General features: G+C 45.0%; 1 protein-coding gene across 3 annotated transcripts; it reads right to left on the bottom strand.

Moving 5' to 3' along the window:
• Positions 1–437: 437 nt before the first annotated feature.
• MTURN (maturin, neural progenitor differentiation regulator homolog) lies at positions 438–26346 on the bottom strand. 3 transcript variants are annotated; one of them, XM_060108005.1, is made up of 4 exons: positions 25930–26346; positions 16400–16522; positions 2107–2202; positions 438–639 (listed from the first exon to the last, which is right to left on the bottom strand). In XM_060108005.1, exons 1-4 carry the CDS (start codon positions 26089–26091, stop codon positions 562–564), a joined length of 459 nt encoding a protein of 152 aa, XP_059963988.1. In that variant the 5' UTR covers positions 26092–26346; the 3' UTR covers positions 438–561. The 3 variants fall into 3 exon arrangements, 2 of the variants coding, with proteins under 2 accessions (XP_059963988.1, XP_059963989.1); XR_009533349.1 differs by having other exon boundaries at positions 567–639; positions 2041–2202; positions 25930–26345; XM_060108006.1 differs by having other exon boundaries at positions 562–2202; positions 25930–26345.
• Positions 26347–27320: the final 974 nt, after the last annotated feature.

The following is a 27320-nucleotide window of genomic DNA, read 5'->3' as shown; positions in this document are numbered from 1 at the left end:
CGGCCCACTGAATGGCTGAGTCTATCTCAGCTCAATTTTTATAAACAGAGAACATTCACATAATAATACCACAATGCATTTGGTCAAAGCCTAAACACTTTTTTCATAAAATACATTTTATATGTCCATTCCACTTTCAAACATATGTAAATTTAGATTTTAAGCCTCTACGTACAAAATTCCAGTTTACCTTTGAATGGAGCAAGCCAGTCAAGCTTCTTCGTTTCCGTGGCAGAAGTCATTCTTTCAGACTACGGTGTGAACACGGAGCTTATAGACGTGGGCTCTACCTACGGGAGGCATAGCTCCCAATCACCTGTGCTCAGGTTCAGAGCCAATCAGAACACAGGCAAGGGAGCAAAGCACGGGATCCGCTTGCTCCACTGGATAAAACCCCAAGGTTTGTTTTGTTAATAGGCTACTCCAAAGGAAATTCATTTCACTTGAAGTTAACCTTTAATATGTTTTTCCAAGAAAAGAAAAAAACATGGGTACTGAAGCACGGATGGAAACCACGAAATTATTTTACCCGATGACTTAAAACTGTAGGACGCCGTTTTATCACGAGCAGCTGTACTCCTCACGGCACCAATCAATTAAACAGAAAATGCTGAGATAATCACGTTTACACCAACATGCCTGGAAGATATACAAGACTCCCGTAAACTCTGTGGCCTCTGCTGCTTTTTTTTTTTAATCTAAAACTTTGACAACCCAACAGGCATGTGTGTGCATGTTAAAAACAATTCCACCCCAGATGTTATGTTTAGTCAAGTGTTGTAAAAGAGGCATTCTGCATCTTTTATTAGAACCAGAGACGCAGAAGGGTCTAAGCAAAATGAATGTTTTAAATAATTCCATGTTAGCATTGCAAAGAATTTCCCCCCTCAGTGGGTGTTGCTAAGTGATGACAGCAGTGTTTCCAGTTATGATAGTAGTTGTTTCTGTGAGTTGTCGGAATATTTGATCATTAAAACTTCCCTTCTGAACCAAGCTAACCCACGATTAAAAGATTCCCACCTTCATACCACTTTAAAACTTCACTGCACTGAGGTTCCTCAAAGCACTTGATTACAATTTTTAAATAAATTATACAGAGGGATCCTTTCTTGACTTTTTTTCGAAGAATAAAAGTCAGATTAAGAAAGTAAAGAAGGATTCCATCATATTTAAAAAAAATTTATCCTGGTTTATTTTCCTATTAAATTCATCTATGGCTTCAAAGTTTAAGTGGCACTTGGATTTGGGATGTTTTCATGATTTAACAAGTTGCCATCTTGTTATAAAGAGAGAAGGTAAATGTTTCGTTTCATATGTGGGGTGGCTTATAAACATTTTAAAGAAATCAATAATTTATGTCACCCCATTTATATTCTCCACTATTAGACTTTAAAAGTGGCTTTGGAATCAGCATGTTTTAAACTAACTGAACATGCAAATAATGTTTCTACCTAACCATGAACCAGTTGCTATATATCTAGGTAACTCAGTAATGGCAGAACACTTAAACAAAGGCTTCTTTGCCTCTCTTACCCTCTTAATCCAAAACTAAGTAATACTCCTTTTCTGCCCTTGTATTTGCACTTGTGCAGTTTAATGACTAGATATTAAAACTCATGCTTTATAAGCAAAACCTTCCATTTACATACACTTAAAAGGTACATAAAAAGTGCAGACTGCATTTCTTCTCTGCCATGCTTTCTCTCAATAATGTCACCTGTGATGACTCAAAACATATCCTTAATACATTCAGAGTTCTCTACTTTTGAGTCAGCAAATGTTAGTTCTCCAACATAAACTCAAGAGAGAACAGTCAGCCGCAAAATGGACTCTAAATTCAAAATGGCAAAGGCTACTGAGACAACTCCATTAGAGACCCACTGAAACGGGAGTAAAATTCAGGTCACTTCTGAGCAAAGCTCATCCCAGATATCGTGTGGTCGTTAAAAAGGTATTTCATTTTAATTTGGATGCTGGGAGTCAGACGTCCTGTTTCGAAGCGCTATTGCAAAATGCTAACCCAGGAGCTTGTGACCCCACCTCGGGTACCACAGGGCCCACTCTCCTTCTCAGGTGGGACCCCTTGGAAGTCTACTGCTGACTGACCCCCATTTGGGGGTGGTCTGCCTCTGGCTCCTCCTCTTCCACGTCCGCACTGTACTCTTCAAATGCGTCGTCATCTGCATCCGGAAGCCCCAGTAACTACAGGGGAGAGAAGAGAAGCAGCTGTGAGTGCCAAATGGCCCACAGGCAGGAAGACAACCAAAGGCATCTGATCCAAATTCAACAAAGCGGGCAAGAATATACTGTGGAGAAAAGACGATCTATTCAATAAGTGGTGCTAGGAAAACTAGACAGCTCCATGTAAAAGAATGAGATTAGAACACTTCTTCACACCATATACAAAAATAAACTCAAAATGGATGAAAGACCTAAATTTAAGACCAGAAACCATAAAACTCCTAGGACAGAACACTGACAGGACGCTCTTTGACATAAATCGTAGCAATATTTTTTTGGATATGTCTCCTAAGGCAAAAGAAAGAAAAGCAAAAATAAACAAATGGGACCTAATGGAACTTAAAAGCTTTTTCACAGAAAAGGAAATCACGGACAAAATGAAAAGACAACCTACTGAACAGGAGAAATACTTGCAAATGATATGACTGATAAGGGGTTAATATCCAAAATATATAAACAACTCATACAACTCAATATCAAAAAAACAACCCAATCAAAAAACAGGCAGAAGACCTGAATAGACATCTTTCCAAAGAAGAAATACAGATGGCCAACAGGCACATGAAAAGATGCTCAACATCACTAATATGAGAAAAATGCAAATCAAAACCACAATGAGATATCACCTCAAACTTCAGAATAGCTATTACCAAAAAGTCTATGAATAGTAAATGTTGGAGAGGGTGTGGAGAAAAGGGAGCCCTCCTACACTGTTGGTGGGAATGTAAATTGGTGTAGCCACTATGGAAAACAGTGTGGAGGTTCCTCAAAAAATTAAAAACAGAACTTCCATATGACCCAGCAATTCTGCTCCTGGGTATATATCTGAAGAAAACAAGAACACTAATTCAAAAAGATACATGTACCCCCAATGTTCATAGTAGCATTATTTACAATAGCCAAGATATGGAAGTAAACTAAGTTTCCATCAACAGACGACTAGATAAAGAAGATGTGAGTTACACACACACACACACACACACACACACACACACACACACTGGATTATTACTCAGCCATAAAAAAGAATGAAATTCTGCCATTTGCAACAACATGGCTGGACCTAGAGAGTATTATGCTTAGTGAAATAAGTCAGACAAATACTCTGTTATTACTTATATGTGGAATCTAAAAAAATAAAACAAATGAATGCATATAACAAAACAGAAAAAGACTCACAGATATATAGAACAAACTCATGGTGACCATTGGGGAGAGGGAAGGAGGGAGGGGCAAAATAGGGATGGGGACTCAAAGATACAAACTACTATGTGTAAAATAAATAAGCAACAAGAATATATTGTATAGCACAGGGTAATATAGCCACTGTTTTGTAATAACTTTAAATGGGGTATAATCTATAAAAATACTGAATCACTATGTTATACACTTGAAATTAATATAATATTGTAAATCAACTATACTTCAATAAAAAAATTTCAATAGCACTTAACAGGAATTAGCACAGTAGCTATGGATTTCTCATGGGAGTCAGCTACCTGTATAATTATTTTCATAAGCTTATTAGATGGAAGTGTCAATCGTACAATGGATTGGTGCCCAAAGGACTAGGTTTTACTGGAGAGCCTGGAGATTCTCTACTTTTAAGTATCATCCATGTATACACAAAGATATAGTATCTATGCACACACACACATATCTGGGCTGTTAGCAGTAGTACAATGAACCGTGCTGACTATCCCATCAAGATGTTAAAAATCTATTCTCCTCTATGCCTTCTTCTCTAAAAATGCATGCTGCTATTATTCATAACACATATATAAAAATATAGAGACTACTGAAATGTTCAACAAAATGGTTAAATAAATTATGGTGCATCCATAAAATGGAATCTTATATATCCACTTAAAATACTATTTTTGAATTTAATGATATAAAAAATGTGCTCATGCGTGTAAAAAGAACATGATGAAAATTGCATTTTCATTATGATACAAAAAATTTTTTAAAGTATACACAAATGCATAGAAAAAAAGACTTCAATGAAATAAATATACCCAAATTTTAAGAGTACTTTTTTAGGTAATGTGATTATGGGTAAATTTTTTCCTATTTATCTTTTTGTATTTTCCAAATGCTCTATAATTATCATCAGGGAAATTCACAATAAATACACAGTAAACGTTTTCTTAAAACACTGGCTGGTCCTGGGTTAGAAACCGTGAGTGCCCTTTGCTGGGCCTGATCAATATGGACGAACGCTCTGGTGCTGGCAGGAAGCCACGGCTGCAGGCATCTTGGCCTTGTCTGCCATCATGGGGATGCCGACCCACAGCTCTTTGATGAACCTTTCTCACATAGTAGCCCCTTGGTTGACCATTTTCAGGCAACTTCACTGAATGGTCCTATGATCCAAACACTAACTGCATTAGGACAAAGTGAGATGGACCATTCCATTTACTCTGCATTGCTTCCCAGGGCCCTGCCAGCCACCCTCCTTTCCGTTCCCTCCCAAAGGCTTACAGGAGGAAAGGGTAAGCAGAGTCCTGATCAAAATAACACCTTTCCTCTGAAGTTCTCAGACCACAACTCTTGCAGGTCTCAGAGGGCCCTCTGAACACGCTCAGGACAAAATCATCTGCCAGGCATTATGGGTCATATGATGCACGTGGCCTGCCAAGGCACTACGGCCAACTGCAGGCACGTGCCTTCCCCTTAGAGCTCAGGGCTACAGCTGTCTCAGAGACACTGCTGACTGGGGGAGGGGCGTATCTCAGCTTGTTCGCACAGTCTGCACCAATCACATAGTCTGCACCAATCTCGTGTGTGCTGGGGAGAAGGGAAAAGCCCCTTTCCCCTACTACTATCTCCCTTCCATATCTTAGTGGGTGGAATAAAAGGTAAAGTTTGCCTCTAAAGAGGGAAAAAAATGGCTGGTTACAATTAACACAGATGACTAATATTTTGGTGTTCAAGTTTATTTCAAGAGCTGCTAGATGACACAGCAAGGTGAAAGTATCAAAAGAGTGGTAACATTTAAACTGTTGATAAAATATAAATATTTTTGCCACTACCAAGAACTCCAGAATCACCTAAATGCCAAAAGAAGATGCATTAATTCAATAATAAATATAACTCCTCACTGCACTGAAGGGATGCTCCTTGAAAGAGGAATGGTCAATGGGTTCCTTCTCAGTTAACGAATCTGACTGGATGCCTGGAGCCTTGGGTTCAGGAGGATTCTGAGGCTCAGTGGGAAAGATCCTGGTCAGTTAGCAATGGCTGTCATGGGTACAGGGGGCGCAGTTGAGGCATGCATCCACATATTTGCCATCTTGTCCTAAAGTGACATGCCACTGATTATTCTTTTTCATAATATGTTTAGGTAATTCACATGGACTCAAACTGTAGGTACCCCTTAACACCCACCCTCTCCTCAGCTTAGGGTGGCTTGGTAGAAGAGGCTCCAGCAAGCCAAGCATGAAACCCTTCCCCTCTCCTCTTCCTAGCTCTGTACCTTACCTTGATGTGAATCCAAAGCACATAGTTCTGGGTCTATAGCATCAGCCACATGGGAGGCCCTCCCCTTTGGCAGGAAATCTTCAGATGCTAATTTGAGAGCTGCTCTCCCCCTGTCCTCAAAGGAGGGAGAGAGAAGAGAAGCAGCTCTCAATGGCTGTCAGGACATTTAAGGCACCTTAGCGGAGAATCTGAAGATTTGCTGAGAGGCTGTGTGGAAAAGGCACTGGACCTCGCACCTGGAAGCCAGGGCTCTAGTTGGGGACCACTGCCTTTGCTGAGCCTCAGTGTCCTTCTCTGTAAAGTGGGAACCATGGCACCTGCTCTACTCCAGAGAAACTATGGAGATTCGATGTGAAAGCGAATGTGGCCATGGTCTGCAAACTGTAGTCTTATGTGAATTATCTAATTACATTATATTATCTTGCTTCTCATGTTAAAGCACAGCCAGTTCAATTATTCAAGGGGAGTTAGTGCTGCATCAGTAGACTGTCTCCAGACCCTGCTTCTTCCTCTCTCTTCTGCTGGGCTTGCTTCTGGACTGCCTCATTGTTAATTAGTACTGTAGGAAGTAGGAAGAGAACTGAGAAACTCAGTTCTATCAGCCTCTGCATTAGATTCTCAGGCTTACACTCCATTGAACCAACCAATTTTGTCACACTTCGGATTCAATAATAATAGTTTATATTGGTTAAGTCACTATCTGCTAGGCACTGTATAAGCAGCTTTTCTGTATATTAATTCCTTTGGTCCTCATAATAACCCTATGGGGTAGGTACTATTATTATCTCCCTTTCACAAAGAAGATCTGAAGATGTTGAGTAAATTTGCTCAGAGTTGCCCAGTAGGCATCAGAGCAGGATTCAAACCCAGGCCAGCAGGTTGTAGACATTACCCACCTAACCGCCAGGCTACCTGGGAGATATCCTTCCAGCTGTCCATGCTGCTCCTATAGCTGGAGCCTTCAATGTTTTCTACTCGGTAATACACTTAAAAAAATTCAATATGCAATGTTAATATCAACATTTATGAGTATGTACAATTTGGAAGCATGAGGAGGAAAATAGAAAAAGCACAAGAGCTAGAATTTGCCTGGGATTCCAAAGGACATCATACAGATATGTAATAATCTAGCATTCCCACCTCTGTCTCCATTCTCATTTATGGTAGGTAAGTCTAACTTCTGGGTTACCAGAGGCAGGGGTGAGGGGAGGGAAAATTGGCTGAAGGCAGTCAAAAAAGTACTAACTTCCAGTTATAACTTAAATAAGTACTAGGGATATAATTTACATCATGATAAATATAATTAACATTGCTGTATGCTGTATAAGAAAGTTGTTAAGAGGGGCTTCCCTGGTGGCACAGTGCTTAAGAATCTGCCTGCCAATGCAGGGGCCATAGGTTCGGGCCCTGGTCCAGGAAGATCCCACATGCCACGGAGCAACTAAGCCTGTGCGCCACAACTACTGAGCCCGTGAGCCACAACTACTGAAGCCCACGTGCCTAGAGCCCGTGCTCTGCAACAAGAGAAGCCATCACAATAAGAAGCCCGCGCACTGCAACGAAGAGTAGCCCCTGCTCACCGCAACTAGAGAAAGCCTGCACATAGCAACAAAGACCCAACGCGGCCAAAAAAAAAAAAAGTTGTTAAGAGAGTAAATCCCAGGAGTTCTCATCACAAGGAAAAAAAGGTGTTTTTTTTCCTATTTCTTTAATTTTTTATCTATATAAGACCATGGATATTCACTAAACTTACTGTGATCATCATTTCATGATGTATGTTAGTCAAATCATTATGCTGTACGCCATAGACTTATACAGTGCTGTATGTCAGTTATATCGCAATAAAACTGGAGGGGGATAAAAAGAATAGATTGAATAGCCAGATTGGAAAGAAAAAATTTAATTTCTGGATCCAAATTTTTAACAGTGAAGAATTCATATCAGAAACAGGAGTATAAACAGACTGGGAAGAATCCTGAGTCCTTGCTTTTACTGCACCCACACACTCTCATAAGGTAAAGGAGACAGGCCAAGAAATCCTGTCAAGTATATTTAAATTGCTCCTGATAGAGTCATTCATTCTTACTTCAGTAAATTTTTTTTTCAGTTGACAGGAAAAAATCTTTATGATCACTCTGGACAACAGTGTTGGCATTCCCAGGGTCTTGCTTCTTCAGAACAGTCTCTGATCACATAAGTACTGGGGCCCACCCATCCTAACAGGGTTGTACCTGGTGGGTAGAGATGCTAACCCTTGAGAATTAAAGCTCTTCAGACCCAAGAGAGTATCAGTTTTCTGTAGGACTAACTCCAGGTCTTTTTGAAAGCGTTAGAGGCTCTATTCAGTTGGCACTTAGCATCTGCTGTCTCTCACTCAAACACTTGGGCTAGAGTGTCTTTTTTTAAGAATCTTTTTTAAAATTTATTTATTTACTTATTTATTTTTGGCTGTGTTGGGTCTTTGTTTCTGTACGAGGGCTTTCTCTAGTTGCGGCGAGCAGGGGCCACTCTTCATCGCGGTGCACGGGCCTCTCACTATTGCGGCCTCTCTTGTTGCAGAGCACAGGCTCCAGACGCACAGGCTCAGTAGTTGTGGCTCATGGACCTAGTTGCTCTGCGGCATGTGGGATCTTCCCAGACCAGGTCTCGAACCCATGTCCCCTGCATTGGCAGGTGGATTCTCAACCACTGCGCCACCAGGGAAGCCCTAGGGTGTCTTTATAAAAGAAGGGGAGATAGTATCTAGGCCCTAGAGAGCACAGACAACCAGCTAGGCCTTCGGGGCTTCCAGTAAGTGCCCTGTGGCTTGAGAGGTTCCTGCAAGCTCCTTCCAGATGATTCTTTGAAGCAGCATTTCTCACAGTTTGCTGTGTATATGACTCACCCAGGATCCACCTAAAATGTAGATTCTGAGTCAGTGGGTCTCAGGTGGGATCTGAGATTCTGCTTTCCTAACAAGCTCCCTGGTGACGGGGATACTGCTGGTCCAGAAACCACACTCTGAGTATTGAGACTCTAAAGCATTCAGGGAATTTGTCATGATTTATCTTAATGATCCATGATGCTGGTGGTACCAAGAAACCTCTGATGGGATCCTGGTCAGTCTGTCTTTTCGATAATAGAGATAAAAAAGGGGGGGGGGGGTAGGTGGCAAGACTGATGTAAGACCCAAATGGGCAAGAGTAATAGGTACCCTCTTATTTTAGGGGCCATCGCACGTTCTACAAAAGACAAGGGTTTGAATGTTCACAATATGAGCAAAAAACAAATGCCATGATAAACTTAAATTGTCAACATTCAATGTGTGTGTGTGTGGTTTTGTTCTGGTTTTTTTTTGGATGTAGTGGGTTGTTTTTTTTTGTGTTCTTATCAATATTTTTTAACTGAAGTATAGTTTATTTACAATGTTGTGTTAATTCAATGTGTTTTTATTAAAACCCACACTTGTGCATAATCTTTCCTACCAGACTTTCTGACCAACTGGGGCAGCTTCCCACAAGTGGATTCTCTCTCTTCTTCCAGACTCTTGACCAGACTAGAAGAGTAGAAGCAAGAATTGAACTTTTTCTGGGTCACAAAGGGTTTTCCTGTGGGGTATAATCCCTGGCTCTCCAGCCACTAGTGGCAAAAAAACCCAACAACAACCGATCTTGCTCATGCCAGTAAGACAGAATTAAGGGAATTTTTCTGGTGGAAGGATTCTGTTTCTCAAGAGAAAAAAATGTGGAGTCACACAGCAACCCCAGGCAGGGGACCAGGGTCAATCAGAGTGAGAAAACCTGGGGAAGCACAGGCTCTCACTCCAGGTAGGGCCATCAAAGCAATAATGAGAACCTGCTGTATAGCACAGGGAACTCTACTTCACTTTGCTGTACAGTGGAAAATAACACAACATTGTAAAACAACTGTACCTCAATTAAAATAAAAAAAAGAACATCCACCAAAACAGCACAGAAAATCATCACAGCAACAGGTGCCTCATGACCCTAATGTCCACAGTGCTAGTAAGAGGAGGAGTAATACTCCAGGAGAATAGAGTAAGGCTTTGAGAGAACTGAAAGGCAAAGATTAGCTTTGGTTTTGCAGCTAACTTGGAAATGGTAAGTTCTCTCTTCTTTTGTGAACTGTTTTCTAGTAGTGGGGGTGGAGGGGAGGAAGGACTGTTAATCATCACTAAATAAAAGATACAAAAACATGGAGGGGAAAAATGAATGGCATGGCCAGCATTATTTAGACCCATAACCACTATTTCATTATCTAACTCAATCATGTGATGACTGGCAAACTGTCAATCCAGGGCCATTTAAACAAAAAAAATGTAGGACTCCAACGATTCTCCAATTCGCATTGATCAAGGCTAGTGACAGGTGTCTCCGAAGCCATTACTGACTGGTACCAGGACATGGATAAACCCTCCTGCTCACAGATGGCAATGGCAGTGCTGTCATTTGCACACATGTACCATTTGGATATGACCTTCCAGCAGGAAGGAAAAAAAAAAACTAGGTAGAAGCTAGGAGGCCCCTGGAGCGGAGCAGAATATAGGTCAGTCCAGGAAGGAAGCTGCCCCACTGCATCCATGGAGCCACATATCCACCCAATAAGCATTTCCTAACAGCAGTTATGAGCTGGAAATTGAAACAAACCTCAGTGGGGTGGCTGGGCTTTGACAGCCCTCTGTGTTCTGATTTTGAAGCTCCCCATGCATCCACAAGACAGAGAAACATGTATGACCCCCATTTTAAAGACGGGGGCACTAAGGCTGAACAACACGGGCTGGGAGCCGGCCAGGCCAGGGCTAAGCCGCCTTGCCCCACCCAGGGACATCTCTAAGGTTCTCTGAGCTAAGGGGCCAAGATGGGCCTTCCTGGTCTTTCTTCTTGGCCGACCCTCCTCCTGCTCCAACACTGTCCAGATCTCTCCCTTTCAAGTCCCCCCTCTTTGTGAAGCCACTGCCAGCACTTTGTTCCTCGATGAGCCCACTCACATCTGATATTCCCAGTCCTTCTGACACATAGTAGATAAGGCAGTTTTTAAAAAAAAAAAAAAACACAACATAGTTCCTGATTATAAATGTTTTCTGTGACATCATGGAAAATTTAGAAAATCCAGAAGAGAAAATAAATATCACCCATAACCCTGTCACCAGAGGTTCTTTGGTCATATGTCCCTCTGGGGGACAGGAGCATCCATTCATCCCCCTTGTAGCACTAGCCTCAAACCCACTGAGTTGTACGGATCAGGTACTGAACGGATGATTATTATTTTGCCAAAACCAGTGTCGATAAACTTTTGGCAATAATACCCCAACACTGCCCCCTTAAAATCTCTTATCTTAGCCAGATGCTTCTGTTAAGCATGTGTTGAAATCACTTAGCAAATTGTTTTCTTCCTCCATCAAAAACCTAAGGGTCCTATGAAAGCTTTCACTCCTGAGCTCACTTCTCAACAGTATTTTGCCAAGTGTCCCCATCCCGTCCGCATCAATGCCAGCATTTACTCAGTGCTTATCCTCTGTGCCGTGCACTGCACTAAGTCCCCAACAAGAATCGTGTCATATAATCTTCATAGCAATCCTAAGGTAACTATCATCATTTGTTTCCTACTTTTAAAAATGAAAAAACTGAGAAACAGCAAGGTCAAGTAACTTGCCTGAGGTCACACAGCCAGCAAGTGACAGAACTGGGATTTGAATCCAGGCAGCCTGCCCCCAGAGCTTGGGTTCCTCATCACTGTGGTAACCTGATTCTGCATAACTAGGTAAAGGGACCACAACCAACACCCTGCGGTCGGTGCACACTCACTGACAACCTCTCAGGAAACACTTCCCCAGAGAACCAGCAGATCGGAGTAAGCAGAGCAGGGAATGGAACTCCTTTGCACTGTATCTAGCAGAGTGTGTAGACCAAAATAAATGCTCGGTTTTGTAAGCTGGAGTTTCTCTGTACGTTTTTGTGGCTCTGTCTCCCACCAGAAGGCCAGCTCCTTGGGAGCAAGGGCTAGGCACCCGGCCCTGCCTCTTACTCTCCAAAGCGGTGCTTTGGCAAATAGCAGATGATCATACATTTTGTTGCTCATGTGATGAAGAGATAGAGAAAAAAAGAGGAGGAGTAACATGGTGAATAAGACAAAGAATAGGGGCTTCCCGGGTGGCGCAGTGGTTGAGAGTCTGCCTGCCAATGCAGGGGACACGGGCTCGTGCCCCGGTCCGGGAAGATCCCACATGCCGCGGAGTGGCTGGGCCCGTGAGCCATGGCCGCTGAGCCTGCGCGTCCAGAACCTGTGCTCCGCAACGGGAGGGGCCACAACAGCGAGAGGCCCGTGAACCGCAAAAAAAAAAAAAAAAAAAAAAGAAAAAGAATAATTTTTTTTTTTCTTGTCAAATCGAACAACAGATTTCTTTGGTAGGGCATGGACTTTGTGATATTGTTTCAGTGGGGGGAAGGCAAACAGAAAGGGGGGTGGGGAGAAGGCAAACAGAAAGGGGAGGAAAAGCACACAGTCTACAAAATTGGAATGTCCAAAGGTAGAGAGTTCTACTGTGGCACGCTGAGCCTCGCGGGCAGGGTCGCTGAGGATGGCCAGAAGATGACTCCATTCTTTGGCCATGCAGGCAGGCATGCGTGGGCTTCAGCAAAGTTAATTGACCCTGCTTGACTGATGCCCCAAAAGGCAGCAGAAGGCTGTCAACAGAAAGGTCCTTATCTTTCTGGAGAGACTACACAGGGTAGGGGCTGGCAATGGGCTGGCCAAGGTAAAACAAGAATTCAAAGCCATGAATGAGGCTGTTCTAAGATGAAGGTAAAAATATTCCTTCTGTGGTTTCCCCAACTGTAAACAAAAAGGAGCTACAGAGATTGATCAGATTATCAAAACTTTTCAGGGAATGAGGTGCTCAAGCTTACCTGCGGGATAACCTTGTAGCATTTGGGTATGTGTTACTTCAACAAATACTTTCAGCTACAACAGCAGTAAGACCCTTTCCTGGGTCTTATTTCTAAATCCAAAGCTCCTTTATATAAAACAGATAAATACCAGTGGGAAGAAATACACTCTTCAGTGGAGAGGGAGAGGGTAAAATCTTCCCCACCGATCTCCAGCAGTCCTTCACCCGGGTCTGTAACACTCCCTCTCATCCCATCTGGGGCACATCCTGACTGAGAGAAACCCAAAGCTTGTGTGCATTTCACCCTCACTAGTCCTGAGAAGGCCTCCAGCCTCTCCCGCAGGCAAAAAGACCCAGCCAGAGTGCCCAGCACGCAAAAGCTTCCCCACCAAAGGGGGCGCCGTGCCAGGTGAAGGCCCCACTTTGGGAGCATCATCCCTGCCCACTGTGGCGGAAGGCTCTGCTTCAGAAATGAACTCTGGAAGCCCAACAGCGTTCAATGAAATCTGTGTGTCTCCATGACACAAAGCAGCTTGATCTGAAAGAAAGTATTCAACCAAGTCAATCGCTTTTAGCTATGCATCTGGATTTTTTGGACTGCAGTTTTTTCCACTTACATGTGGCGGCCTGGTTGCTGAAATACAGCCGTAGACTTGGTAAAGCAAGACGGCAAAAGAAATCCTGGTGGGAGCTCACCTTCTGCAGTTAAGCCCATTCTGCAGGTAGTCTGTTGCTTGCCACCACAGATGACAGCCACATATAGAGAATCGGGTGGCAGGCTAATGAGTGGAACCTCCCTGAGGAAACCAGCTGCACAGTGAGTATCATTTGCTAATTAGATAGTTTGGGGGGGGGGGGTTAAGATTTGAGGGAACCAATTAAAAAAAAAATTTTGCTTGCCTTGATATCTCTAGCTGGATGCCTAACAGGTATTTCAAACATTGACATGTCTAGAACCGAGCTCTGGATAGCCTCACCCCTAAACTTTCCTCCTGCAGCCTCATCCATCTCAGTCAAGGAACACGATTCCCTTCACTGAGTAGATGAGGACCTCTGGAGTCTCCATGTCTTCTTTTTCCCACACCACACTTCCAACCCATCAGCAAGTCCGGTTGGGTCTACTTTCAAGGCATCTCCAGAATCCGGCCCCTTTCTTCCACCTTCACTGTGACCATCCTGGTCCAAGACCGATGGCCTCGCCTGGATGAAAGCAACAGCCTCCTCACTGGGCTCCCTGCTCCCACCCACCCCTCACAGCCTGTTCTCTACTCAGCAGATCCCTCTGTGCTTAAACCCCTCCAGCGGCTCCCCAGCACACGGGAGTAAAAGCCCAAGTCCTTCTGTGGCCTGCAGGCCCCTGAGGTTCCTCGGACTCATCTCTCGATGTTCCTCCCCTCCCCCACCAACTCAGGCCGTACCAGCCCCTCCTTGCTCTCTGAACACTAGTTTTCTCTCCCTCTGTGGTCGTATTTGCTGTTCTCTCTACTTGGAAAGCTCTTCCTGTAGCTCTCCTCATGGCTCACATCTCACTTCAAGTTTTACTCACATTACCTTCTCAGTGAAGCCTTCCCTGCTCCCCTAATCAAAATCGTCAGTGCCTCTGACACTTCTCACCCCCTTTCCCTGACTCATGTTTTTTTCTCCTCAGCACTTGTCACTAACACATTATGTGTTATACTCATTTATCTTATGTTGTACTTATTTATCTTATCTCTCTGCCACTAGAATACAAGCTCTATGAGGTCTAAGATTTTCATCTGTCTGGTTCAACTGGTAGGAACAGAGCAGTAAAGAGTGCCAAGTGCCTACTGGGTACTCAGTAAATACATCTTGAATGAGTGGAAGTGGGATAGACCAGTATCTTTAAGTCAAAAATCTATTTTGAATAAGCCAAACAGGCTTAGAAAATAAACAAACAACAACAACAAAAAGAAATGGTTGGACAAATGATACAAATCAGATAAAGTGACAAAAGCCACTCGAAATTCCACTTTTTATAATGATGCATTAAGTGATAGTGACCGGGACAAACTCCTGCAAAGAGAACTAAAAAATCTGGATTCAATATGAAAAATGCCTTCTTAAATATATTGAGAATCAGCACCCAGAGAGGTAAACCTATCATAAAAAGCTGCTTTTGTCCTAAGGACATCTGCTGACCTGGAAGAAACTTCCACTGCATTCTTGGCCTACTCTAAGAGCGAGGGAGACCAAAGTCAAACCCAGGGCCTTTCAAAGGAGCAAACTGTTATAAACCATTGTCACTTCAGGCTAGGACCCCTATGCTATGGTCTAAGTATTTGTGTTCCCCCCTCCAAATTCAGATGTTGAAATCCTGACCTTCGAGGTGATGGTATTAGAAGGTGGGCCCTATGAGAGGTGATTAGTTCATGAAGGTAGAGCCCTCATAAATGAGCTAGTGCCCTTATAAAAGAGGCCCTGGGGCTCTCTCTGTCTCCTTCCACCATGTGAAGTTCAAGTGAAAAGATGGCCATCTGTCTAGGAAGTGGGCCCTCACTAGATACCAGATCTGCTGGCACTCTAATCTCAGACTTCCAGCCTCTAGAACAATGAGAAATACATTTTTGTTTATTAGCCACCTAGTCTATGGTATTTTGTTATATCAGCCTGAACAGACTGAGGCGGCTCTCAGAACAAGGATGAACCAGAATCAACCAGGCCTGCAACCTGACTGTCCATCACCTGGAGAGTTCTAAGAACTCTCTGGAGTTTTATTTGCTCTGGCAGAAGCAAATAAAAATCCTCTCTGGAGGAAAGTACCATCATCTTAGGACTCAATATACCCCACATATAAATTTTCAAATACAAATATACAAATTTTCAAGCACGCAGAGATAATCCAACATGCAAAGAAACAAGATACCAGGACGGGGAACCAGTGGTAACAAAAGCTGACAAAACAGACTCCCAAACCTTGAAATACTGGAATATCTGACAGTCTCTTATGCAGCCAAGCCTACCATGTTCAGAGAAACAAAAGACAAGTTTGAAAATTCCAGGAAAGAAGTAGATACTATTTTAAAAGATTTGAAAAAAGAAAAAAAGAAAGAAAGAAATCCTACAGCAAATAACACTGAGCATGTAGAGTATTTATGGTGGGCAGGGAATTGAACTTGGGGCAAGAGTCATGTAATCTGGCTTTCTCTTCCAATAAAAATAAAGAGAGAAGTAGTCTTCAAATTAGGGGTGAGTATTCATTTTACATGTTTTTCAGCTATAATGAAACAAACTGTCAGCTAACCATAGACATACAGATTCCTAAATCCTAAGGGGGTTGGGGGAAAGCAAGCTCTCTATAAGAGACTTCATAAAAAGAGAAAAGAACAGAACAACTATCCAATTTCCTCCTTCTCCATATCCATCAACATGGAGGTACATCCTTTATATAGCCTTCTGGCAATTTCCTATCATAAGAGAACCTCCATAGCACTTCTAAGCATTTTGGTTTTAAGTCTACTGGATGAGAACCAGAATACTCAGTTGTCTCATAAAGGCTCTGTGTGCTTCCCACCCAATCAGAGATTCTTAACTCAAGTGATGCTAGAAATAACTATCATCCCTGCAACAAACAGCTGTGTCGCATCCCGTTTCCCCCTCCCTCTCCGCCCTCAGCCTCCCTCCACTAGCTGCTATCTTTAAGCCACAGGGCAGACAAGAGATAAACAATTAGTCACCCCAGGTTTTGCCCACTTTCCCCACAATCCATGTTATTCAAAGCACAATCACTGGAGACAACAAGATGGCTTTAGAAGCCAAGCAGGCACCTACAGGTCTGAAAGACTTGAAGACTTTTTCCAAGACTTCATGGAGCGTCTTCTTGCCGCAGGAGGAGATATAATCCTGTGCTAGCTGCAAAAAAGGCAGGCAGTCCTCGCTCTCACTCCACACGTGCTACATGCCCGCCGGCAAGGGAAAGGAGAAAACAAAGACACACAGTCATTATACTCAGTTTGAAATACACAAAGCCAAGAAGATTTTTTTTTCTTTAATTACGTGAATTTGAAGAAGGCCTCCATTCCAGAGTAAAATCCGTACAGTCATTCTTGATTTGTTTGCATTGAAGGACATCAGAAAATGCATACCCTGCAGAGAACCCCCATGCTTCTGGTCCATAATCTCACCTGCTCAATTTTCCATCAGATCTGCTCATACGTAGTAAAAGCGGCATTGGGATCAATATTCCCCCACTCATGATTTCCACCGCCCCACTTCTGGTGCCAGCTATGGGTGGTTTTAAAACAGGAGGAAGGAGAAACCAAGAGCCTGTGTAATCCTTACCTTTGCCTTCAGCAATGGCTGAAGGATTAATTAGGCATAGTTTGTAACTGCTTACTTGGAGATATTCTTTACCCAGATTAGTCTGTGATGATAAATTTACTTCAAGATGAAATGAATTCAGGAGAACACACAGAAAAGTCATCACTAAGTCACCAGGAAACAAAGGCTTTCTGAAAGCTCATCTTCCCTTAAAATGCTTTAAGAGGGCATCATACCCAAGCAACACTTTGCAATGTTAACACGTGCCAAGAAGAGACTGATTTAGGTTTTATTTTTTCTTAGGGCTAGACAAGTGGGGTATTTTTTCCCCAAATGAGGATATCCATTTTAGCACGTCTTTAAGACTAGGCTAGTTTCTCCCATAAATGTTCAAGGATCTGGAATAAGTCCAAGAAACAGGCTTGAGAGATGTAGATGCAGAAGGCCCCTGCATATCTGAGCAATGGAGGGGGCACTGAGCTACCAGGATGACATCGGGGTATCAGTCAGGTACCAAGAATCACTGTTTAGAGGGGCCTGAGCAATGACAGCTCAACGTTGGTGAAAAAAGTGTAGAGGAGAGGAAGATATTTGGCAGAAGAGAGCAAGGAGTAGGGACTAGGCAGCAAGAGACAAGATCAATGTGGAGAAATGGCCCACGTCAAGCACTTGCCCCCTCCTATTAATACAAATGATTAGAGCATCACCCCAGAAAGTCATATGCCCAACACTCAATAAACATATTTCACTTCCTTCTTTATCACTGCAGGATCTTCAGGAACTAGAAAGAACTTAAAACACTGCTCAGATCCAAGAGAGAATAACAAGGTGCTAATATGCCATCTTTACCACCCAATTATCTGTGTTTCATAGATGTGAAGGTCCATTTCCGACACGTGCTGCTCTAATTCCAGCAGACTTCTAGAGTAGCTATTGCCTTGACCTAATAAAGATAACTTCTAGATTCTCCAACCTTAGAGAATAGCTCAGACACGATTCCCTATTAATTAGAGGCCCTTAAAGTTGTTGAGCCTCTGAAATGCCATTTATATAATAGTCTCTTGCATTGTACAAAAGCATAATAGTACAAAGTGCTTTTATATCCGTTACTGCACTTCATTCTTAATTAGTGGGGATTCTGCAAGACCAATAATAAAGTCCCACTTTATATAAGTTCAGCTCAGCACCCATTTTCAACCTCAAGTTTTAAAAAGTTCAAGCATATTTCAAATTCTTATCCAAGTTAGAGATGGGGTTAACACCTAGCACCACACGACAGAAAATTTTAAGCCTGCCTTCCCTAGACTTGTTGTGAAGATTAGAAAAAAAGTAAAAAGTTTATTTAGTGCCTGGCACAGTGCCTGGCTGGCAAATAGTAGATATTCAATAAATGGTGGATATAAGTCGCCTATTTCCCCTTTCGCATCTGCAGGAGGATTGGGGGTAGGGGTTTCCACCTGCCACAAGGCTAAATCAGACACCCTATGTGACTTCACTGAGAACACTATCCAAGGCAACTTGGGATATAGTTCATTCAGAAGCAGGTGTATCTATGAAAACCTTGCATGGCTATTTTTAACTACATTTTTTTAAAAAGTACTTCAAATTACAAAGTAAACTAAGGAAAGTATATCACTCAAACAATAACAGGATCACAGAGTATCCACCACTGCTTGGTAATCAGTTTATTCAGTTTGAGTGTTTCTAGGGCATCTATAGCCTCATGAGGAGATTGTTCATGTCACAATTTTCATTACTCCACTTTTGGAGTTGTTGATTTATGAATATATTGGAGAAGAAAGACTTAACACCTGCTAAAGGGCCTTATGTCCAGTGTGCTTACATCTCCTTCCCGTGGCTGTCTAACTCATCCTGAATTCCCAGTAGTGTTGGTTTTGCGGTTTAAAAAAGAGTTTTAACTGAAGCCCTGCCCAAATGATAACGTGAGGGAGCAGGGGATTTGGAATAAGACAGGCCCAGGTGTGCACGGCCGCTTAAAAGACATCACTTACTAAACGTTAATTGCTTCACGTCCATTGTATCTCATAATAAAAGGTATTCAGTTTTATTCATGGAAACTGTCTCCTTCTAAAATTAATCAAGGCAGTCAGCATACAAGATAAGATGAACTAAAAATTAAGTCTGCAGTTGAGAACATAAAGACAAAGGGGAAACAACAGAAGAAGAATAATGGGAAACCAAGTGAGGTTAGGACAAACAGTGCCGGGTAAACATGCCTGGCACTTGCCACAGATGGGACACAGATTTGCCTCCACTGCTTTCCAGAGGCCTATGCTATGCAAAGAAAGACATGCCATCAGTGGCCCGAGGCAGTGCCCACACATAAAACAGACCAGCTCTTCAGAACTAACAGGAAAGGGACTAGGGGCAGGAGGGTTACCTCTTAGGAAAATAGAGAGGCCCATTCCAAAACCAAGGGAAGGCAGAGAGAGCATGCGGTGGCTGGGCTGAAGCTACTGAAAGCAGGATCTGGGGTCTAGTCTTGTACAAAGACAAATGGACACTTGAAGACCCAGAGTCCTGCACCACAGGGCGTGGCTAAAAGGCCTTCACCTTGGAAAATATCAAGCATATGTAACCAAACACCCACTTTGGCCACGAAAAAACTATAGCAGGGGGTCAGAGAACCTGTGCCTTTGAACAGTGTAATTCCCTGGCAAATATAAATCTGAGGACAGAATATACTGAATTTCCAATAGGGTAGTTAGAGCCAAGGCAGATCGCAGACCTGGACTATTATAATAGGGGAAATGCTGAGAAAAGGCTTTGCAAAGGAGGGGAAAGCAGTGGTTCTTAAGCTTTAGCTTGCATCACAATCACCTGGAGGCTTATTAAAACACAATTGTTGGGTCTCACCCCAGAGTTTCTGATGGGGGATGGGGCTGAGAATTTGCATTTCCAACAAGTTCCCAGGTAATGCTTCTGCTGCTGGTTCTGGGACTGCAATCTGAGAACAAGAACCAGAGTGGAACTTTGACTAACTACAGATTTGAGGGTGGGCGTTACATTAAAAAAAAATCTAAATGCCATTACTGACTAAAACCACCTCCAATTTTCAGGATGGCATGGGTTGCAGTGAAGTGGCCCCCCTTGTACCTACCTTGAGCAGCCTATAGATTCCTGCTCATTTAGAGTTGAAAATCCCCAGTGAGAACTCTGATTTCAGCACACACCATCAGCGGCCGTTCTTTCTGTTATTAAGTTGGGTCAGAGTTTATTATTACAGCTCGCCCAGCTTAAGACATTATAACAATGTCATCTGCAAACAGGAAAATGGGCGCCTTTCTGTTTTCTGTAGTATAGATGAGAACATCCAGCTTACCCAAAAATGGAATTAGATCATCAAGGTAATTCAATCCCACAAACAACTTATTGATCACAGTCTGTGTGCTCCTACTGTTCTACCACTTGTGGGGATGGCGCTTGACTTCCTGGTGCTTAGGCAGAGCTGGGGGTGGCAGGGGAGCTAAGAACACACCCGTTGTCCTCCCAGGACTCAGTTATCTGTGTCAAAGGGCCATTGCCAAGGGCCTCACTCTCACTGCATGGGTTTTCTGCTGTCAGCAGTACTGGGGGTGCATTTTAAGTTGGTGCAGCTTAACACAAAACTGACTGCTCTCCACAGAAGAGATGGTATAAGAGGGTAAGAGCTACAAGCCATCTCATGCCAGCCAACATATTTCTGCCCAGGGAAGAGCATGGCTGGCCACACCTACCACCTGCTCTTGGTGTCAAACACTGATCTGTTTTACCAAGGAGGAAACTGAGGCTCAGAGAGGTTAAGCAACTTGTCTGTGGTCACACAGGAAGCAATAGGCAAAGCCAAGATGTCAAGAGAGGTGTCATGCCTTCAACCTGAGCCTCAGCTCCTTCCTTTGTAAGTCGCAGAAAATAATAATACCCACAGGGTGGATATAAACATTCCATGAGATAATCTGTAGATAACCCTGCCTCTCATTTGGCAGGGGCCCAATGAGTGCTTATTCCCTCCTATTTGAACTTATATTAGCAGAATTTTACTCTCCTCAGGATTATCACCCATGAATGATGAAGGGCATATCTTTTTCCCTGAAATAATCTCTGTACGAATAATGCATGGCCACTCTGGAAGGCATTACAGTCTACCACTATTGCTCATTTAATCTGCAAATAATAATGTGATATAGGTATGATTATACCCATTTGACAGAAGAGGAAACTGAGAATAGAGTTTAAATTTAACAAAAAAGTGCCTTCTTTCCACTATACCACCATGTAAACATGATGCAATCTCATTCAAACAAGTTGTATTTTCTTTCTCCAAAATGAAAAGGTTGTTATTTAGTCATACAGTTAAGAATAGAGACATGTCTAGGATGAAAATGGAGAAAGACATAGGCATAGGCACACATATAAAATTAAATCACACAGTCCCTCTATAAATAAAACATTTTTCTTCAATACTACGAAAACTGCTACCTTTGTTTTTGCATTGAGGAGGGATCAAACTCTACAAAACTGTGGACCCAAACATGTCGTGGACAGTAAGAGAGCACCCCCCTCCTTGTCGGCAGTGCCCAGGCACCAGGGAGGGGCCGGGCAGTGCACTTCGAGAGCTCCTTTCTCCTGGCCTAGGCGAAAAGGGAAACAGCTGGTGCTGCCATGCCCAGGAGCACGTGCCCCTCTGTCTGGCTGGCATGTTAGTGGCTGCCAACACCCCATTCCTCAAGCCGGACCGAGCTCTCAGGACCTTTTGAGCTGGCAGAAGAGGGGAGCACACTGCCTATGTGAGCTGTCGGCCACTTCCCCATGACACCTGAAGAGCCAGGCAGAGTAGCTGCGTCCCTGAACTCCCAGCACACACAAGGCACTGGCAGCATTTTATCCCAGGACCTGAACTCCTTGGCCGTCCATGGAGAGAGACCTGAATCAGGGCAGCAGTTTGGAAACGGACTGCAGGGACAGGATGGCTTGTGAAGCAAGAAGGGGAAGGAGTGCACAAGGGACCCAGGAGCTGCCAAAGAGAGGGCAGACAAAAAGAAGTCCTTGTTCCTAGGCCTCTGGAGCCCCCGGCCTGATGCTGCGTGGGGTACAGTCTGCATGGCAGAAGGCACAGCCCTCTGGGCTTTGGCTCAAGTCCTGGCTCTCTTACTTCTTAGTGGCATAGTCCTGGATGAGTGCCTTAAACTCATTAGCCTCGGTTTCCTCACCTATAAAATGGGGGTATAATAATACCCACCTTAGAGAATATTTGTGAGGCTCAATATGAAGTAGCCCTTGAACCCACAGTCTGAATTGGGTCCCCTGTTGTCACTTCTGTGGTGCTACATAATCACAACAAGGCTACCGTTCAAGCTGCTCTACCATCTATTAGCTGGGGGAAAGTTAGTAAACCTTGCTGGGCTTCACTTTTCTCATCTGTAAAGTGGAGATAATTACAGAGTAGCTTGTGAGATTACTAAGATTAAATGAGTTCATATATGCAAAGTCTGACACAGTAAATTGCACTTAAGTGGTAGTTGTCTTTGAAGCTGTCACTCTTGAAATTTAACATCTATCTTCTACACTAGACTGTTAGTCATTCATTCTTACAAACATGGATTGAACGCCTATCACATGTTTGACACTGTTCCAAGCGCTGCAATACAGTGATAAGACAAGCTCTCGTGAAGCTTATAGACTAGTGGGGCAGGCAGAAAATAAACAGTGGACTATCAAGTGCTGATGAGTGCTATGATAAGAATAAAAGGGTGAGGGAGGGAGTATGTGGTCAGGAAGGTTTCTCCCAGGCCACAATGGCAAAAAGGAGCTGGCCATGTAAAGATGTGGGGGAAGAGTATTTTAGGCAGAGGGAACAGCAAACGTAAAGGCCCTGAGGCAGGAATGAGCTTGGCTTGTCTGAAGACCAGAAAGGCCAGTGTGGCAGGAACACAGTAAGCAAGGGGGAAGAATGGTACAGGATGAGGTCATAGAGGTGGCAGGAGACAAATCATGTGGGGACTTGAAGCCAAGAAAGCTTAGGTTTTATTGCAATAATGGGAAGTCAGTTTAGGAGAGGTAGGGAGTGGTGAGAACATGACTTGGATTATATTTTAAATAGATCCAGAGGGGCTGCTGTGCAGAGACCCTGCCAGAACCACTAATATCATCACCCCCACTTCAGGCACTTTTCCCAAACAAGTCTGCTAGGGAGGTATTAATATCATCCCTATTTTACAGATGTGGAAATCGTGGCAGAGAGGGGTTAAATAACTTCCCCCAAGGCTCAAAGTTAGATGTGGGGAGCTGGGGTGCAAACTCGAGTAGCCTGACCCCAGAGCCTGTGGCCCTAACCATTATACCACACTGCCTCTTAGATGAATAGAATGGCCCCATTCTAGGTAGCCCTGGCCAAGTGCAGAGTGAGCCCTCAATAAATGTCTGTTGAATGAATGAATGAACGAATGATATAAAGACCCTCTGTAAATTGAGAATTGTTATGTAAATATTCTTATTGTTAACAAATCCTTCAGATTACATTCTCTTCATCTCGAATTTCTTCTAATGTTTAGCAGATTTTCCTGGGAAAAGGAAAAGAACAGAGGTAGGACATTTACTTCATGTCTGAGTTCCCTTAGCTAGAGGCAAACAGCACTTGACAAATCTGGCCTGGGACAGATTAGAGGAGACGTTTTGGGCGAAGAAAACTCCAGTGGTTGGCATCTTGTCCATTATGGCCTCTAGAAACTGAAAAAGTTCCAGTCTACCCAATGAATTACTCCCCCCACCCACCATTATCTTTCTTCCCTATCTATTTCATTTAATTGTCAGTGAATGAATACTTTCAAAAGAAATACTTTCAAGCACTTTATTCATACAGGTGGGAAAACATTTAAAATATAATATGGGTGGCCTTGAAAAAGGCCTGATATACTTAATGTTTCTGAATGATGGTTTGATAAACATATTCAAGGCAAGAGAATAGCCTTGCTTTTCTCTACCCACTTATTCTCTTTGGATATGTCTCCTGCAGTGCCAGCAGGAAGGCTGTGTGGAACTCTCCCCCATAAAATCCAGAACCATGAGTGATTCTTGTCCCACCTCGAGCAATAAAGAGGGGGGAAAGGTCACTGACAGTCCAAGGAAGCCCAGGGCTAGCAGGGACTCTTAATCAAACCCTAACACTGCAATTACTTGGACCCTGATGCCCTTTCCACTATATCCCTGGAGCATACTTATACTTTTACAATGGAGTAAATCCCTTTTTAATGACCTCCCACTGACAACACTAATTTACTTATTTTAACTACAGTTAACAGTGTTCTTACATACATTTATAGTTTACTTGCTCTTTCACAAGTACCTATGATGGAGGCATTCTGATTAACCTCATTTTACAGGTGAGAAATTGGTTCTTAAAAAAGAGACAAGTTCTAAACTCTGGGGAACCCCAGATCTCTGACCCAAATTTGTGGGGCCCTTGCTGTGCAGTGGAGACTATTAGGTGCTTTATCTATTTGATCACCTGGGGGTTGGTATTACACCCATTTTTTGGATGTGTACCCTGAGCATCTGAAAACATTAAAATGCATTTGACCAGAGTCACCCAGCCAGAACTCAAATCTGGCTGTCCCCCAATGCCATCCCTCTTCTAGAGTGTCGCAGGGCTGGGGCCAGGTGGGTTGTTCACCTTTGCGGGGTGGGGTGGAGGTGGTGGGAGGGGCATGCTTTATCAACAAGTCAAACAGAAGCCTTCATCTCCCTGGGGCCAAGAGAGACAATCTTGCTGTCTCTATAACTCCTTCTCGAACTTCCCGTGGGTGGTAGGGGCGCGCGACAGCCTGGACCTCGGCCCAGCTTTGTCTCACCCCACCTGAGGAGCCAGCGCCAGGCCTCGTCGAGGCGCTGCCCCACCTCCGTCCGCAGGGGCGGCAGCAGCGCCAGCTCCAGGCTCAGGCCGGCGACTCAGGCCGGTAACCTGAGCCCATAGCCGCCTCCATCTTACATTTGGGGACCATTATTTTTTCCTCGTCCTTACAAACAATTCATGAAGCGCCATCCTCGCCCAGTCTCTGCACCTCCCAGCCCAGCTCCCCGGCCCTCTACATCCCCTTCCTAAACTACCAGCGCCAAGATCCCAGGTGGGCGCAGGATGCAAAGTCGAGGTTTTGGACACCGCAGTTGTCCAAACCGCAGTTCCAGGTCCCGGTACCTCCGAGATTGGGGCAGGGCGGGGAGTGGGGTGGGGAGGGGGAATTCCCCCTCATCTGGAAAAACCGAAGGGCTTTGGCAGGGCCGAGGCCGCCGCCTCAGCTGGACAGAACCTCTCGGGCTCCACACACCTCGTTGGAAGCTCACAGAGAAGCAATGGAAGCACGAGAGGAAAGGGGGATAGGCGTGCCTGTGTGTGTTTGTGTGTGTATGCGCACGCGCGAGTGCGTTTTTAAGATCCGAGGTGTAATTCCGCAAAGAAGGTGCAGGAGATGGGGCATCGCTAGTGTGGACGGAGGCTTTGTGTCCAAACACCGCTGAGAATAACATGGGGGAGGGGGACGGGAGCGGGTTCTCCCCGGCGGGGACAACTCGAGGAGTTGTGTCTGCGCATTTAGAGGGTAACGGGGTTCCTCACCTGGGCGGGACGCCTGGGTGTAGGAAGCTCCCGACTCCGGATCCTGTGGGAGGGGAGGGTCCGTGCGCCCCGGTCCGCGCGCCCTGGCCCGCACTAGTGCGAGGCTGAGACACCCCCGGAGATGCTCCAAGCCGAGCCCAGCGCTCCAGCCGTGGGGTCGCGTCCCGGAACCAACCCTCTCTAGCCCGGCTCCCCGGATCCTAAGGACGCCCCTGCCTGCCGCCTACCGGACGCACCCGGAGCGCTGACCCCAACGGGCCGGGCCCGAGGGCTCCCCCGGCGGAGCGTGGAGCAGCTGGGTGCGCCGCGGTCAGCCGGTTACGCCCCCCCACCTCCCGCCCCACCGCCTCGCGGCGAGGGAGCTCGGGCGCAGGGAAGCGGCTGCGAGTCCACACTCCCGCGCGCTGCGGCGGTCCCTCCCCCAGGCACTCACAAAATTGTCCCCGCAGCCGTTGTCCGGACACAGCACGTAGAAGGAGACGCCGGGGTCGGCGTAGAAATCCATCCTGCGCTCGGTCTCCTCGGTGGCGATGAGCTCGAAGGGCGTGTTGGAACACCATTTCTCCGCAACGTCAGCCAGCTGCTGGAAATCCATCCTGGCCCGCCGCGCCCGCTGCTCCCTCAGCCTCCTCACGCGCCGCCCGCCTCCCGCTCCCTTCGCCGCCCGCCCTCCTCTCCTCGGGCGCCCTCCTCCCGGGCGGGCAGCGCGCGGCTCTGTGGGCTCTCGGGCAGGCGGCGGGGCCGGGCGACGCGGGTTCCCTCCTGTCCCGGGGCTCCTCCCGGCGGGGACTGTTTACATGCTGTGTGTAACGGGGTGGGCGGCGACCAGGGACAGCGCGGCGCCGCGCCCGGCTCCTCCCCGCTCCGCCTCTCCGCCCGCCCCCTATCGGGCCGCCACCGAGGCTGGCGCGGCGGCCGGGCGAGGTTGGCGGTGGGCGCGACTGGGCGGGACCCGGCGCGGCGGGAGGGACCGGGCGCTCCGCGAGCTCCCCTGTTTCACACCCCGCCCCGCCCTTTTTAAAAACTAACCCGGAGCATAGCTGGGCCCTCCCGAACCCAGGGCCGCCCCGGCCCGTGACGTCATGGGCCCCAGCCAATCAGCCGAGCCTGAGGCCAGCGCCGCGGCCTGCGAGCCCGGTGACGTCACAGCGCGGCCCGAAATCCGCGGCTCCCAGGTTGCAGTGAAGTGGAGTTATCTGGATCGCGTTTTTCTGCCTTTGGAAGGCCGGGAAAGCGTTTTCCCCAATGCGACTGAAATGCAGGAAAGCTCACAGAATTGCAGATAACGTGTACCTTGTCTGAGGCTAGCAATGGAGGAGCTGAGAAAACCTAAGGGAAACAGAGCTTTTCTTTTTCAGAAATCACAGCTCTGTTCTCTGATTAACGTAAAGAAATGTTTCCCATACATACATTTACTAGACACTGAAATGAATGTCCATTTGGAAAGGAAGATGAAAGTTTTGGGATTTGGGGGGTTTGTGTGTGTGTTAACATAAAGCTGAATATTTCTTAGAAATAAGCCTTATAAGACTAGCTTGAATAGTAGTCACCTTCAATTCATATTGTATAACCTAAAATGATCAACTGCTAATTTGGGAGAGAAGAAAATACATTTTAAAACAGGAGTACAAGGCCCAAAGAGTGCACCTGTTGAATGCTCACTGGCTGCCGGGGACCAGACAGGCATTGTTGGCTTGCAGAAAATGCGTTGAACAGAGCCCTGGCCGGCAGGAAGTGAATGACTACTAGCAGAGACAGGCTAAATAGCATTCATTCTACAAACATTTAATCAGCTTTTATCTTTAAAGTTTGTCTTCTGAACCA

The sequence above is a fragment of the Mesoplodon densirostris genome, chromosome 9 (assembly GCF_025265405.1).
Source record: "Mesoplodon densirostris isolate mMesDen1 chromosome 9, mMesDen1 primary haplotype, whole genome shotgun sequence".
Lineage (NCBI taxonomy): Eukaryota > Metazoa > Chordata > Mammalia > Artiodactyla > Ziphiidae > Mesoplodon > Mesoplodon densirostris.
Note: the sequence above shows the minus strand (reverse complement) of the source record. Positions and strands in the feature narration are given on the sequence as shown.